The 16,832-nt window shown below is 44.5% G+C and overlaps 1 protein-coding gene across 1 annotated transcript in view; it reads right to left on the bottom strand.

Annotated features, from left to right (window-relative positions):
- The window catches only part of LOC306930758 (PDZ domain-containing protein 7-like), a gene marked incomplete at both ends in the record, with an annotated part of 28,415 nt that extends 14,952 nt beyond the window's left edge, over nt 1-13,463 (bottom strand). Inside the window, 10 exons of the mRNA XM_079511853.1 lie at nt 1,197-1,396; nt 3,079-3,240; nt 5,139-5,629; nt 6,427-6,583; nt 8,407-8,467; nt 10,660-10,807; nt 11,509-11,718; nt 12,227-12,401; nt 12,629-12,766; nt 13,286-13,463. Coding sequence (XP_079367979.1) covers nt 1,197-1,396; nt 3,079-3,240; nt 5,139-5,629; nt 6,427-6,583; nt 8,407-8,467; nt 10,660-10,807; nt 11,509-11,718; nt 12,227-12,401; nt 12,629-12,766; nt 13,286-13,463 — 1,920 coding nt within the window. The remainder of the gene's footprint in view (nt 1-1,196; nt 1,397-3,078; nt 3,241-5,138; nt 5,630-6,426; nt 6,584-8,406; nt 8,468-10,659; nt 10,808-11,508; nt 11,719-12,226; nt 12,402-12,628; nt 12,767-13,285) is intronic.
- Nucleotides 13,464-16,832: the final 3,369 nt, after the last annotated feature.

Raw genomic sequence — 16,832 nt, 5'->3', positions numbered from 1 at the left:
GAGTGATTGGGTGGGGTCCAGTTGAAATTAAAAAAACATTTGAGAAGCACTGCTAAGTCATTGATGGGTACACGGTGCTACCACTTGTGTTCTAATCGGGTCTAATATGTTATGCAGCGTTGGTGGTTGAGCCGCGCTGCTCCTTTCAGAGTGACTGACCAGTCGGTGACAGGCGGGAGGATCAAATGGTCACCGATATGTGATCCCTCTCATAAATCACACTCTAAATCCCTCCGCTGTCACCGCGTGCCACCGTCACACAAAGACAGAGTTTAGTGTCTGGTCTTGTTCCAGCCTAGAAAGGAACAATGCCACTGTATGTTCTCTGAGGTGAGCTCTTCGGGTGTTGTCTGTCTGTAGCTACCTGGGCAGGACACAAGTCCAGATACTGTGCATCATGTTTATCTGCTGCTTTCTGTGCTAGTACTAAGTGTGATTCCATTCTACTCTCATCGAATGAAGAAACACAGGTCCAAATTCTAAGATATATTGTAGATTCTGCCGATATACACTTGAGTAACTTGTGTTACACTTGAATCAAGTTCTCTAGTGCAACAATAATTGTTGCACTAGATAGGCCTATATAGGCCAACGGTAGTATGATATCATTATATAAGCCTACTGTATAGTAGGCATATACAGTGGGGTCCCATATGTTTGTTCCTCAGTCTCAAAATTATCTCTATCAGAGCCCATAGGTACCTCTGTTAGACACACCCACAGACACACCCCCAGATTCTCAGCCACACCCACAGGTTTATTTTAATATGTGGAGTGGCTATTCAACCACCAGGTGGCTTCAAGCCATGATGAGCAGAATACTACAGTATAGGTGCAATACAAGTGATGGACATATAGCCTACATTATTTTTGGTTTGTTTGTTTGTCTGTCAGACCTGGGGAGGGGGCTGGGGCTCTGACTGACTGACTGACTGACTGACTGCTACCCAGCTGTCATATTACTCAGCAATCCGATTAGCCGATATGTCCGCAAAGTGAGCAAACCCACACTCTATTGGCCAAAGTATGACCGCTTCCTGTATCTGACATCAAATTAAAATCCCTCCACTGGCCATTCCGTTTTACTTCCTATTTATTGGCAAAGTGATCTGTGTTGTAAACGCATAACGTGTGTGCAGATAGTACCACTATGTATGTTACACATAATGGTAAACTTTCAGTGGGGCTTTTATTACCATGTGACAGTGTCTCATCACCGCAGTGGCCTCGTCCTGGGTCAGCAGCCTCTTGGCCATCAGCTCCACCTGCTCCAGGGTGTCTGGACGGGGCAGCGGGCTGCCCCCCCTCAGCCCGCCACCACCACCAGGGGGCAGCGGACTGCCCCCCCTAAGCCTGCCACCACCAGCAGCTTCACCAGGACGTCCCTTGTCCTTGTCTGAGACGTTGAAATAAAACCAAAAGCTCAAGTTAAAAAGGAGCTAGAAGACAACAGAGAGGACACTGACATGTAGGACCATAGACATATATAAAGGCTAGATGGCTCAAGGCGGAGTCTCTGACGTAGTTCACCCGGCGGCCATCTTGCTTCGGGACTACAGTACAATATATGTTCAATGGCAGCTCAAACAAAAACAGTCATAACTCGCTCAAATCTTGACGGATTTACAAACGGGTTGGTTTATTACAAACGTTGTCAACGTGGCTATGATTCAGGACGCTTATCTGCTTAATTTTGTTTTTTATATGAACGTTGTATAAAACGTCTCTGACGTTTATAACAAACAAAACCGTTTGAAAATCTGTTGAAAATTGAGCAAGTTATGGTCATTTAAAAGTACATGCCCCATAGACACAATGTTATGCTGCCCCGAGGTAAGATGGTCACCACGTAGCAACGTCGCTCTCCATTGGCCAGGTGAGCCATCTAGCTTTCTTATATATATCTATGTGTGGGGGACCACCACCATGCAGGACAAGTGAGAAGTAGCATGGGGAGAAAGAGTGAGTGGTACGCCAAGGTTACATAGAGAAGAGAGGTATGCGTATGAGTGGCAAATCGAGTGGCAAAGTGAGTTTAACATTGTTTAATGCATTCGCATATAGGACTTTCTGTTTGGATGTATGGACTGTTAGTGCCAGAAAGTAGTTTTTTGCCACTCAGACGTTCCCTCATGACTTCCAGGTATGATGATGATGTCGCACGCATACCCTCTATTATAGTTTAGCCTTTTTACTATAGCCTATATATATATATATATATATATATATATATATATATATATAGTATAATATAGTATATATATTTTGTATTATTTAACTTTAACTTTTTAAGTTTGTACTGTAATGTGGATTAGTCAGGGGCAACATTCATCTTACAGTATAAGCTCACAACGTGCTATTTTTCTAAAATCTTTGACAAAGACAAACTAAGGACATGAATTGGTGTATTTGCATTCTTTTATGATTTTAGTTATAGTTTTGTAAATGCCCAAAACGGTTTCAGATGTTTCGGTTGTTGAACTGAAACTAGACCGGTGACCGGCTGTAGAGCACCGAGTCAGTAACGATGGAAGTTGGAGAACGCCTGTGTCGAATTTGAGGTCGGTGGGGCGAACGGTTCTCAAGTTACGTGCATTACAGACGTACAGACAGACAGACAGACATACAGGCCCCTTTTCCACCGGAGCTCCAAAATTGGAACGTTAATTATGAATTGAGTGGGAAAAACCATACCTATATTAGATTGTTATCAGCATGACACTTCCCCAGTTGATTACTTACATGAAGACAATGATTTATTGTATTACAAATTTTACATTTTTAAATATGCAAATGAGGCATTATGTAGGAAAATATGCAAAATAATAGAAAATATTAAAAAGCTACTACTGTGGAAGGGTTATCATGTATTAATTTGCTTGTATTGATCCTATAAACAATTTAATATAGGTCTAGTTTTTCCCACCAATTTTGGAACTCTGGCTCATGGACTAAGAACCAAAAAGAACTGAACCGGTTCCCATTGGGAACCAACTGGTGGAAAGGGGGTCACAGAGACGTGGTGCATTTATAGATAGATGTTTACAATAAACACGCTGGGGTCCATCTAGCGTATACCTGCGTGAGCGCGGCGGGACCCCGGGGACTTGGAGGAGCTCCTCTCCTTGCGGTCTCTCTTAAATAAGCGCTCCATAAATGTCCTGGAGCGCTGCACGCTCACCTGCCCCTCCTCCGTGCTCTTGTTGTCGCTCTGTTGTCTCTTCTTCTTCTGCTTAGCCTCTGGAGAGCAGAGGAAAACCTCACCTCAGCTGAACTGTGCAGCAGCAGTGACGGAGGAAGTAGGCTACTCACATTGTTTGACTTAAGAAAAAGTATCAATATAGGCTACCCTATTGTAGAAATTGTCTGTTTTACAAGCACAAGTTCGGTATTCGAAATTTACTTTGAGCAAAAGTACAAAGGTATTGGCATCAATATAGGCTACAGCACGAAGAGTAAAAGTAGTCATCATGCAGAAGGTCCCATTTCACAAGTTGTCAAATGTATAAAAAGTATATTTAAAAAAAACCTTTGAAAATAGCAGATCTACAAGCGTACAACGCGTCACTTAGCGACATATTGTGAACTTGTACTGTATGTTCCTCTCTCTCTCGCCCTCCACTTTAGTCTATCTTGATAAAATGGACTACTTGAATGTACTCTTGATCAGAGTTATGTATAGGCCTACATTCTGTGATAATAATTTTTTGTTTAATATTTTGGTGTCAGTGTGTTGGCACAGGAAATATAATGTATTGTAAATTGTGTCTGAATAATCCCGTAAGGGATGGGCTGCAAAAGGCAGCCAGACACGGAAATACAATCTTTCATTCATTCATTCATTCATTCATTCATTCATTCATTCATTCATGCATTCATTCATTCATTCATTCATTCATTCATTCATGTAGATTTTCAAATTGCCAAAGTTTTGGCAAGGTTTTGTGATAATAACTAAGGTTTAAAAAAAATGTATAGTAGAGTAAAACTACATTATTTGCCTTTGAGGTGTAGGCCTATAGTGGACCCCAGCCCAAGTAAAATAATTGAAATGTGGAAGTACTCTTTCAGAGTATGTTGAACTATTTCAGTGAAGTTGGGACGACGGAATAAATCAAGTGCGAGCATCAGTGTCATTGCTACCGGTCACACTTTTGCTTTTGTTCTACTAAATCTAAATCTTACATGTTGTTCAGAGTAGACATACTGCTGTAGTAAAAGAACGGGGCCTTTTGTGTTATCGGCGTGCGCGCATGTTGCCAAAACCATGATTAATTTGTCTTTTCAGCATGCTTCCATGATTTTGGTCATCAGTAGGTGGGTGATACACACGCGCACACCTTCCAACGGGTGCGGCCTGTTCACTTCTCTTCCAGTCAGGTTCCCTGTTTGACGGCAGTAAATCCTGCACCATGAAACGTAGCGCAGTAATGCTGATGGATTGCAGCTGCACGCCAGTCTGCTCACCCACTCTGATCTATTGAGGGCAGCAGCTCTAGCTTATATAACAAATATCCAATCAACCCTGGCCCTTACCCCCAGGCCCTGCCCATTCCTGGAGGTATGGTAGCACTAGATAAATTGTAGAAGAACAAGGATCATAACTCAAGCGGCCCGCTGAAGGAATTGATTTTCTTCACACTCGTTCTCATACAACTCTCACCGAGGTGTGGAGAGAGAGAGAGAGAGAGAGAGAGAGAGAGAGAGAATAAAGCATTCTGGTTTTATGCCCTCAGACTAATTCTGTGTGGAGATTAATTCATTGACATAATATACTGTACTGTACTATTTTATTTCTTGGAAAGACCAGAGAACTGAATGAGTCATTATCTGATCAGCTGGTCTTTCCAAGAAATAAAATGGTAGTAGAGTATACTGTATATGTTGCTTCCCATTTGGCTTCTCTGGAGGCCAGAGTTTCATTGGTCTGAGTTGTAATTAAATGCTGGATTCTCCAGCGGGAGTCTGTATGGGTGATTTTGCAGCTGTATTTCCGTAATATTAATACATTTACAGCAATGCCATGAATCATAATAAAACGCAAGTCTCCGCCAGGTCTGAAGGATGGACGGACAGACAGACAGACAGACAGACATACAGACAGACAGACAGACAGACAGACAGACAGAAATCCTTGCCTGTGTCAGTGATGTGACTCTGGGAGCGTCTGATTGGCTTGCGGTCTTTGCTCAGTTCCATCAGCGCCTTCGGGGCGGAGTCCCTCGCGCTCTCTCGGCCGCCCGGCGACGGCGTCCTCGCCGACCTGCCCCGACCCCCTCCTTCTTCCCGAGCTCCTCCCATGTCCCTCGGCCCCTCCCCTTTCCCGTGCACCACCGTGTCCTTCAGCAGCACGGTGGCGCCAACGGTCCGACCACTCACCGTGGCTACCGCCGGCCGGCTGCTCTGTGGGCCGTGCGGCGAGACTTGGTCTGGGTAGTCTGGGTAGTCTGGGTAGTCTGGGTAGTCTGGGAAGTCTGGGAAGTCCGGGTAGTCTGGCGGGAAGGGGTCAGTCTGCATGGCAGAGTCCGTGGTCGACTTGGTAGTCTTGGTAGACTTTTTAGACTTGGTAGATTTGGAAGATTTGGTAGACTTGGCACTGCTGGGCCGAGAGCGGTCCTCTGTGGTGGGCCTGGAAACAAACCGAAAATCTATCAAAACCCACACCTGGAACCAATGACCGTCAGTGCAGTAGCTACGGGGGAAAATAGTGGGTTTAAAAGTGTTTCACCTGGTCAGCCAAATGAGATAGACAAATAAGTGAGTTTACACTAATTGTAAATAATTATGTTCTTGAGGTAATTGTTTATCCCACAAAATCACGATGGTTAATAAAGCAATAAGCCACAAGACGTCTCAGGTTACCGGGTATTTTATAATGGCTGAGAGGCGTAGTGAGACCCGACGCGTAGCGGAGGGTCTCTGACCCTCTCAGACATTATAAAATACACACGGTAAGCTGGGACCTCGCGTGGCTTATTGCTTTTCTAAAACGGTTACAAACATATAGCAATATTAACCTGCGGGATCAGCTGGGAATGATATAAAGTGATTGAAGGTGTGGATTATCGTGAGATTTACAACGGAAACCAGCCAATCAGAATCAAGTATTGGGACTAACCGTTTTAGAATTTGACTTTTGGGATGCACAAATAAGTTGGTGTGTCCAAACAAGTAGCCACTGCACTTTGGCTTTGTAGGGCAGAATAGGCGAATTATATATACACATTTTATTTCTTATACATCAATGAATCAACACTGGAAAAAAAATCTAATTCATTCATTTTTATAAATGATAAATGATTTTTATAACGACTAAATTGCAAAAAATAGCCGATCTAAAATTATTTAAACAAACACATCGTTCACTAACAGCACAAAAGGCCAAACAAAGTGTTAAATAATCGTGATATTGATTGGAAGCCCTACTCTGTGGCGATGATGTCGACGTCTTCCACCATGTCGGAGCCAAAGGCCAGAGGGAAGGAGAGACCACTGTAGGAGCTCAGCGGGGTCCCGGAAGACAAGGAGGACACGGAGGAGACGGAGTCATGTGGGGAGGACCCAGGACCCCCGTTGATGGCCACTGTTGGGGAGGGGGAAGGGCCTTGTGGCCCTGACAACAACATAACAAGGAGATCGTAAATAGCCATAATAGTGTTTAACTCAAGACAAATACGCTATGTTATCGTTGTCCGTATTATTTGACCCTGTCACAGTTCAGCCTTGGTGCTGAATGACACCGGAAGGTGCAGTAAGTGATGTTTCTTTGGTTGAAACAAAAATATATCAAGCTCTGTATTCGGATTACTATAGAGCATCAAAGTATGATGTCATTGTCAACATCGGTAGAGGGCCACAGGTTCATATACTTTTTATTTGCATTATAATCCCCATGGGAGGATTTTAGATCACCTCATATAAGAACTGTGTTTGACAAATAAACAAATCATCCCGGCCGTTTCATTCATATGGATATGAAGAATCGCCTCTCAGTCTGTTTCTAGCGAAACAGAAAACAGCATGAAATATGACTGACTGACTGTCGTAAACGATACAGAGACACCTGTTTATTTTTGGACCACAATTCTTATAGAGCGCCGAAGTCCTGAAATCACTCGCTCATCCCCTGGTTCACGGAAGTAATTTCTCTATGGAGAATAACATGGGGTCATCTTAAAATCGTCTCATATTGGAATTCTGGTCCAAAAATAAACTGTCTCGGCGAAATATGAGGCGATTTTAAGAGGACCCCATGTTATTCTCCATAGAGAAAAACTTCCATGAGCCAGGGGATGTAACGAGTGACGTTAGGACTTGGGTGTTATTGAGTGTTTGTTCAGTAACAGGGCTCTCTCCAGCTTAGGTTTTATAGTGTTCCAATTCCAATTTTGTCTGCTCAATTATTCGCGTCATCAATTCCACTTGATTCCATTTTCTTTACATGACCCAAAATGACTCTGTGTGAACGGTGTGTTCAGGAACAAACAGACGCAGCGACCCAGACTTCAGTCAGGTCATGCTCCATTCCAGAAGACCGATCTGCCTTTCAGCACACACTCCAAATGAATCCCCCGCCGTTCCCAGACCCGATCATATCGAATTGAAATAAGAGGGAATTAGACAAAAGGGAGTTCCAACTGCGCCTCAAGCCTGTGGCAGGCTAGTCTGGTGCATCTCAGAGGCAGGACAAGTAGCAAGAGAACTTGCTGGAGCACATGCTGGAGCAACTCAGACAGTTTAAGCCCTTATTTTATTCACAGGGTGCAAGTAAAAATGTACAACGTTTCGATGTATCGGTCACATCTTCGTCAGGTCATCATAGCCAGGCTTAAACTGTCTGAGTTGCTCCAGTGCCTTCCTTCCTCAAGAGGGAATTAGACGTCTGTGGGGAACGTCTGAATGTAAGTCGGACCTGTCCGGTGTGACCAGTGTTCTACTTTTTGTACGATTCTCCAGACGGCACAACAACAATGTACTTGTAATGGGAAACTAGAATTCCACTTATTCCTCCTTAAATCCTAAAAATCACTCCCGTGTGAAGTGAGGGGCGCTCTTATCATGTAACATGTCGATTTGCTCAGACACATATGACGTACATATTTCTTGTCCACTTATGACGTAAATTCTCCATTCATTGTCAATGGGAATTTAATATTTGTGTAAAATGAAAATCTACACTAATAGCTGAATATAGGAGGGGCTAGTGCTGATCAAAAACTGGTCAATTTGTATACTGTATATCTTTATGAGTTTTAACCCATACGATCCATTACAATTCCTTCTTTTACAGTAGTTCTAATGTTTGCGTCATCATCTGTTTGAGAACGTACCTGTAAAGCCATCATTCAAGTAAACTACATCATGTAAAATGACCGTTTATGATTGTTGTTGTTGTTGTGGACGTACATTGGTTGAGCCAGCTGTACTCTGCTACCATCTCCTTATACGCAGGGTATCGCCCGGCCTCCTGTTGGGATACATCACATTTCAGTTAAATGCATTAAAAAGATCCAGCAACAATATAATTTGACAGTCTAGCTTTCATCAATGCATCAAGCTTTGGCTTGATGCATCCTGTTGTTACATCCTCCTGTTCTGCCCCGAATTTTGGACTGGCACAAGCGGGTGCGGTCCCGTGAAATTGTCGCGTCCGTGCTCGGTTCGAACAGGTAGAGCTGGATTGTAATAAGTATGCCTTGCCGAGCCATGAGGCCCATAGGGGCAGGAGCCTATCCCCTGTTTCTGTAGCATGTGAGGCAGCTTGATGTACAAGTACACCCCCTGGACATGACGCTAGTATGTTGCAGGGACTTACTACCAATCCAACCCTTGATGCTGAGTGCCAAGCAGGGAGGCACTGGTTCCCATTTTTCAGAGTCTTTGGTATGACCCGGCCGGGGATCGAACCCCGACCTCCCAGGACGGACACTAACCACAAGGCCACTGAGCTGGATTGTGGTCAGCTTTTTTTCCCACGCTACACGGCCCGCGCTCCTCATGTGCAGACGCGTCGCTGATCCAGGCGAGAACTGACTCAAAGTCTCTCTCTAGTAATCTGTAGTAGTCTGTTTGGTGGAGAGAAGAGCAGGGAGACCAAATACAACCATCCCAAATGGGGTTCATGTGGTTAAGGTCAAAGGTCAATGTCACTCCTGAGGCCCATCGCTTCTTCATCATCAGGGGCTTCAGCTGAGCAGGTGTGTGTCGGCATTTAGTAACCCGAGCCCAGTGACGTGGAGCCATAATTGGGCTCCAACCAACGTGGGTTTGGTTGAAACACATAAAACAAGTGTTTCTGCTGATTATAACCTGATCCCCGACGGCCGTTGAATAATGAACGCTGTGCCTGCATGGCCATTTCTCACACGTGGAACCTGAGATCAGAGCAGGAGGAAAACCAGCACGCAGGAATGTCCTCGCGAACATCACACACATGCACGCACGCACGCACGCACGCACGCACGCACACACACACATATCACACACGCACACGCACACGCACACACACACACACACACACACACACACACACACACACACACACACACACACACACACACACACACACACACACACGCACACTCACACGCACGCCCATACATACAAGGAATTCAAGGGCTGCACTCCAGCAGTCTGCTTTGCTATGCAGGCTAATGCTGTCTCACTCCCCCCTTTAAGTGCCATGCATGTTGATTAAGGCTCCGTGTGACAATGATTAATGTCTCGGTGCACTAAGAACACCCCATCAATTAAAAACCTACGTATACCACTAAAGTACTTAATCACACAGCAGCAGAATGTGTTTTGTTTACTCTGGGGTGTAGAAACGGACCTAGCGTCTACCTGGGCATGGAAGGGCATGGAGTTGGACTCCGTCCCTGTGGAAGGAATTGACTTTCACCTTCCCTGCCATGAGTGCAGCCGGAGGGCAGCGTCGTAGAAAGTGAGAAACCCTACTAAGCTCACGTCACCGGGTGTTTCTACGCGGGCGGAAAGCATGGTTTTTGTTCCGAATTGACACGGTGGTTTCCATATCCGGTGGTTTGTGTACGATAGCTTGCTCAGTAGAGTACTCGCCTTTGGACAGACTTGGCGTGCGGAGTAGCACGGCTTGGGTAACTAACACGTGCTGTGTGAGTACTGGGCGCTGATGGTAGGTGTTGTTGTAAGTACTAGGAGCTGATGGTAGGTGTTGTGAGTACTGGGCGCTGATGGTAGGTGGTGTTGTAAGTACTGGGAGCTGATGGTAAGTGTTGTAAGTACTGGGAGCTGATGGTAGGTGTTGTGAGTATTGGGAGCTGATGGCAGGTGTTGTGAGTACTGGGCACTGATGGTAGGTGTTGTTGTAAGTACTGGGAGCTGATGGTAGGTGTTGTTTTAAGTACTGGGAGCTCAGCAATGCATCTCTCAGGGGAAGCAGTGCATGTATTGAAAGAAGGGGATAGATGATCTCATTCTTCGGCCGATACAGACAGTAAGCCACTTGACATACTTACTTATTGATGTGCAGTGGTGGAAAAAAGTACTCATGTATTTTACTTAAGTAAAAGTATCAATAAAGTAAATGTACTTAGTTACATTCTACCACTGCTAATTTGCATAAAACACACACATATATAGTAGGCATTTCTGTGTCCGCTCTAGACCCAGAATGCTCACCCTGATGGTCAAGTCCACGTGGGCGTGGCTTCTCAGGACCTCCACTGCGTTGGAATGGGTGATGTCATCGAAGCTCACCCCGTTGGCCGCCAGGATCTGGTCGCCCATCTTGAGGCCATGCTGCTCGGCCACCCCGCCAGGGTCCATCCTGAAGACAGTACAGTACAGTACAATACAATACAATACAATATACAGCCCACAGGGGTCCATCCCGAAGACAATACAATACAATTCAATACAATAGAGTACAGTACAATTCAATACAATACAGTACAGTATACAGCCCACCAGGGTCCATCCTGAACAGAAGACAATACATATATCTTACAATAAATGCACCACATCTGTGTGTGTGTATGTACAGTACGAAATCCATTCGCCCCACCGACTTCAACTTTGACAGGGAGTGCAGTGCCTGGCCTTGAGTCGGTCGGATACACGGTTGTCCAGAACCGCCACAAAAGGCTCTGGTCAGGCTCTGCCAGTGGGCCTAATGAGCCTAAGTCCCCTCACCTGTAGAATTCCCAGCCTCTGCCTCAGCCAATTGATTGCCATTTGCCATGGCAACCCCACACCTCACATCACTGCCAATGCCAAAAGCACTTTCCCTAGCCTCGATGACCTTGCAGGCCATGCAAAGGTTAAATATGTCATTTAGATAGTATATTATGTAGTTTATGAGTAGTTTACTCATAGTTTCATTATTCTACTGTTGATAGGTTCTTATATTACTTATGATCCTAGTTGACTATGTATTTCATTCATGTATTACCTTCACTCTGGCAAGAGCGTCTGCTAAATGCCTAAAATGTCAATCGTAAATTGTATAGATACATAAATGGAACATACTTGGACACATAGATGCCCAGGCCGAACTCTCTTCCTCCTCGGATGTTGAAGCCCAGGCAGTGGCGGTCCGCGGGCGTGGTCAGGCAGTGGCGGTCCTCGGGCGTGGTGCGGAGATGAACAGTCCTGCGGAGGGCGCTGTCCGAACTGGCGTCCGACGGCGTGACGGAGCCGTTCTCCTCCACCACCATGCGCCTGTGGATCAGATCCACCCTATACGTACAGTACAGTACAGTATACAGCAGTAAATCAGATCCACTCTACATAGTACAGTACTATACTGTGGTGGAAAAAGTACATTTGTTTTACTCGTTTAACTAACTTGTGAAACGGTAACGAGTACTTTTATAATTTGATGCGCTTTCGTACTTTTGCTCAAGTAAATTTTGATTACCGGATTTTTACTTTTACTCGTAACCGTAATGACCGACCTCATGCACCGACCACTCGGTGGGGGCGGTTCTCGTATTCTTGTATTGAGAATACGATTAGAAATACGTTCAGGGTTAGGCATAGTTTTACTGGGGTTAAGTTTGGGAACACGGTTAGGTTTTGGGCACCGTTTAACTGAGGTTAAGGTTAGATATAAGATTAGGTTTGACCGTTTAGGAATAGTTTACTGAGGTTATGTTTAGGAATACCAGGCTGAGCAGTTACACCGGCTGTATGCCAGGGATCCCGCCAAGCCTCCTCACCATGTTATTATTAGTATTATTATTACCATGTGGTCTTCTCTCCGGTGACGCGGATGCCGGGGATCCTGCCAAGCCTCCTCACCAGCATCCTGAGCCTGTTGTTCCCTGTCAGGACCTTCACAGCGCTGTCCATGGTGATGTGGTCCAGGTTCACGCCGTTCACCTCCACCAGCTTATCGCCCACACACAGACCAGCCTGCACTGAACACACATGTTTACGTACTCTCATTTTAAGTAAAAGTATCAATATTGCGATGTAGAACTAGATAGTTACAAGTGAAAGTCCGGAATTCAAAATGGACTTGAGTAAAAGTTCAAATGTCCTTAAAAGTACCAAAAGTAGAAAGTACTCATAATGCAGAATATCATTTGACAATCTTTTCAAAAATAGCAGATCTACAAGCTCACAGACAGTGTGTACTGCCAACCTGCGGAGCTTTCGTCTTGCACTCTGCTCACAAAGATGCCGAGGCCATGCTCTGACCCCCCGCGGACACTGAAGCCCAGCCGGCCGTTCGGACTCCTGTCCACCGTGACGGTGTGGAGGTCCTCACAGTCCTCCCCACCTATACAGGACGCACGCACGCACGCACGCACGCACGCACGCACGCACGCACGCACGCACGCACACATACACACACGCACATACACACATATACACATAACATACACACACAAAGCGTTTCTCTCTCTCTCGCCTTATTCTGTGGCGAACATCCTCCGAAAAATAACAGATCTTCAAACGCTACATGTTTTGTAGCTAGAGATTTGGTGTAGACTGTAGATGTAGAGCATGCGGTCGTCAATGTTTTTCAGCCCAAGGACCCCCTAGCTGAGAAGGAAAGAAGCAGGGACCCCCCACTACATGTATTCGTGTTGCAGATTAAACTTTTTCATGGATTTCATATAGATTGGATAGCAGTGTAGTTTTCTAAAGTCAGAAAACTACAACATTACGTCACTCACCGCGGTGAGTGGCCTCCTCGACTCGTTATCACCGTTTAGGTGATAAGGTTATCGCCTAAAAAGGTGAGTTGCTTATCACGTAATAAAAACTGGAGTATGAACGAGACTTGATACGTTACCATCGAGAGGGGCGTTGATAAGGATGACCCTGCCCATGGGCGAGGAGGACTTGTTGGCCACGGGTTGGTGGTGGTACGGGTTCTTGTGCATGTAGCGCGTGGAGCCCCCTGGCGGCGGGAGGCCCCCTCCATTCGTCATCTCCCTCCATCCAGAGGGGTGAGAGGAGTGTGCTGCCATGCTGAGAGGCTGGCTCCCCTTCCCTTATTCATCCAGACAAGGAGCAGCTGGGGGTCTCCCTATAGAGGGTGGATGGAGCTAGACGAGCCCCGGTATAGCTGGAGAGAGATGCATTATGGGGAGTAATGGATGGGCCATAGCAGCGGGGAGGGAAAAGCACTCACACTTTTGACTTAACCCATTTTGTCAGTTGTTCTTCGATTTTTCAAAAATAGCAGACCTACAAGCTCGTACGTAGCGCGCCACTCGGTGGCGCGCTATGAGCTTGTAGATCTGCTATTTTTCAATAGCTAAAGCATAACATGATGCTAACACCAAAAGGGGTTCCCACCCAAAATGGGTTAAGTACAATTATCAATACGGCGATGTAGTAGGCACACTCTGTTACAAGTAAAAGTCAGGAATTCATTCGCGTTTTACGTTATCAAATGTATACAAAATATTTTGAAAATAGCAGATCTACAAGCTCACAGGTGACACATTGTGAGCTTGTAGATCTGCTATTTTCAAATTTTGGAATCCGAGATGTAGTAGAGTAGAAGTAAAAGTATTGGAAATTGGTCAAATACTCCAGTAAAGTTGTATATAATACCTCAAAGTTGTACTTAAGTACAGTACTTAAGTAAATGTACTCCAACACTGGGCGATCAGCACTTGATGATCTGAGGTAGAATCAGCTTGAACGCCACTCCGGAAGGAGGACGAGGAGGCAGAAGGTGATGCCAGCTTCATAATGCTGGCAAATGTTCTGAATGTGGCATGGGTTTTAAAAAATGGATCCACCGTGGAAGTTACACAAATGATCAATACTGCAGCTGACAAGCAACATGTGGAACTCAGTCACAGCTGCTGTTTACAAAAGGATTTGAACATTGAGCCGGTGGTGGAAACATGCTGGATATCCCAATTAGCTAATTAGGGTTCCCAGTGGACCCCTAATTAGCATAGATAAAGTGAAACGATGATCCGTTCTTCCATTTATCCCAGTGTTTGCTAACACTAACACAAGTATGACAGTCGGCAATGGAATCCACAGCACTTCTCCCCTCCTCAGCCACCAAGCAACTGAGGGGGATATCCGACTGTCTGCAAAGAAATCAACAGAGCATGAAGATTCCCTGGCTGGGACACGGTCATGACTCATATTTAATTAAATATACATTATAGCTCTGGTGAAAACAGGCTATAACATGGTCTCTAATAGTATCCTAACGGAAGGTAAAAGGGAGAAAATAAAAAAATAACATTGTTACTAACCTATGTCCTTACGTCCATACTATGTGCCAAAACCACCCTATATAGCAAAGCAGCCTGGTTGGTGTTGTCTTGTCAATCCTGCGTTGCTTTGAACTTCACCGGTGTCTGACTCTAGCATTCAGCACCCTGGACAGCCCCTGTAGCGACCGGTTTGCATTCAACATGTGGCATAGTCAACACAAACTTAGCATTATCATCATTTAGGCTGATAATTAATCACATCACATATTGTGATCCATTATAACGTACTAGCGCATGCATTATTCCATTGTTAGGCTATACAGACTTGCAGATTCTGGTAATATGACGTTTGCAGCGCAGTCGTAGGCTACTACGGGCGAGATCAGGTGACTGAAATGCATCCAGTAGTGACAACAAAAAAGTACGCATTCCAACTCGGAACTTGTAGGCTAGCAGGCGCAGCTAGACTGTGGTCAAATCATTGGCATACAAATATGAATGGATCCATACTTTTTCCACGAAAGCAAATGAATGAACAAAGTAAACAGCGTTACCTGCATGTATCCATATTGTGCTGTAATCAATGAGCTGCTCTCTGCCACCGGGACAGCCCGCCTCGCTGCCACACGATTGGAGGACACCTGTGTATTAAGTAACCTCTATTTGTATTGTCTTAATAGAGCATGCATGTGCAAGCATTTTACATATCCTCTCATGGAAGATTAAGTATAGTCTGAAACAGTGGTGGAACAATAAACACGTGCGTTTTAAGAGAAGTATAGACAACTTATTTGTTCAACTTAAGCAATTTAAGAACTAATTGGATTCCAACAATCCAGATATGGGGCTAACTTGTGATTGAATCTATATATACTACCTCGGAGTCGGAAATAGCGACGTTTGTTTTCTGCCAGGAGAACACGTGTTTAATCAGTGGTCACGGTCCACTAGAGACTAGACTAGAGTAAAGCATGGAGGAAATAAAGCCTATTTTTAGGTTTACAGTGTCCGTAATAGTATTGTCTCCATCCATGATCGCGCGAGCTGGAGTAGAAGGTCCTGTGCTGCCATCTGGTGGACAAAACGTGTTACCAATACAAAGTGGCAAAGAAATAACTATTAGCCTAATGAATAAAACACGAGTTAAATTGATGGATTGATGCGTCGATCTAATTAAATTGGTTGATAGACATTAGATTACATAAGATAACACATGATCACGTTTTTTTTGTTTTTTTAATATTTTGTTTTTATTTTCAATTTTTCACAAAATCCAGAGGCCTACCACCCCTCACGCAACCCTCCCCACATACATAGAAGACAGCAGTTAATGCATTAAAAAAAAGATGGGGGGGGGGGGGGGAATACAAAAAAGGGGGAAAAAATAAAGAAGAGACAAATCTACTATATGTATAAATTAAAGTAGTTTCTAGAATAGAAGCGTATATCTAGATTGAGATATCTGAAAATAACTAGTAACAACATAATCTGATACAGGTAGGCCTATATGGACCATTTTTCCATATAATTCAAATAAGGTTGCCAAATCTTCAAAAATGTTTCAAACCCTTTCGAATTTCTCAAAAGATAAGTAATCTTCTCAAGAGGAACACAACTGTTCATAAAGAACCATCTTGCAATAGGTGGGGGGCCGAGTCAGTCGACTTTGATTGATTGATTGAAATATTTATTAACAGTTTGCAGAATTACAGTACATTTCAAGCACAAACTCAATACAAAGACTGTTAACTGAGTGGACGACCCAATTAAGCATTACACTTGTTTACAAGAGGGTCCACCTTGTTCAATTCATCAAAACATTTAGAGACGTACAGACACTTCTATATAGTCAAAGAACAGAACAGGAATTCATCATAAGGGAGGTAAAAGGGAAAAGAAACATATACAGTGAGGTGGGGTGTACGGTGGGGCGGGGATTCAGATTTTATGGGGGCCAGTTTCGAATTGTAGCCGTCCGTAGGTGCCCTTTGAGAGCGGTTTTGAAGGAGTCAAGGGATTCGCATGTCTTAATGACTGTTGGTAGGGCGTTCCACATTTTGGTGGCATAGGAGCGAAAATAATTTAGTCCCTTGTTTGTGCCGAATCTAGGTTGTACATGGTTTGTTGCACTCCCTCTGGTGTTGTGGGTGT

This window comes from Electrona antarctica, assembly GCF_951216825.1.
Source record: "Electrona antarctica genome assembly, chromosome: 10".
In the NCBI taxonomy this organism is placed as follows: domain Eukaryota; kingdom Metazoa; phylum Chordata; class Actinopteri; order Myctophiformes; family Myctophidae; genus Electrona; species Electrona antarctica.
This window is presented reverse-complemented; position numbering and strand designations above follow the sequence as displayed.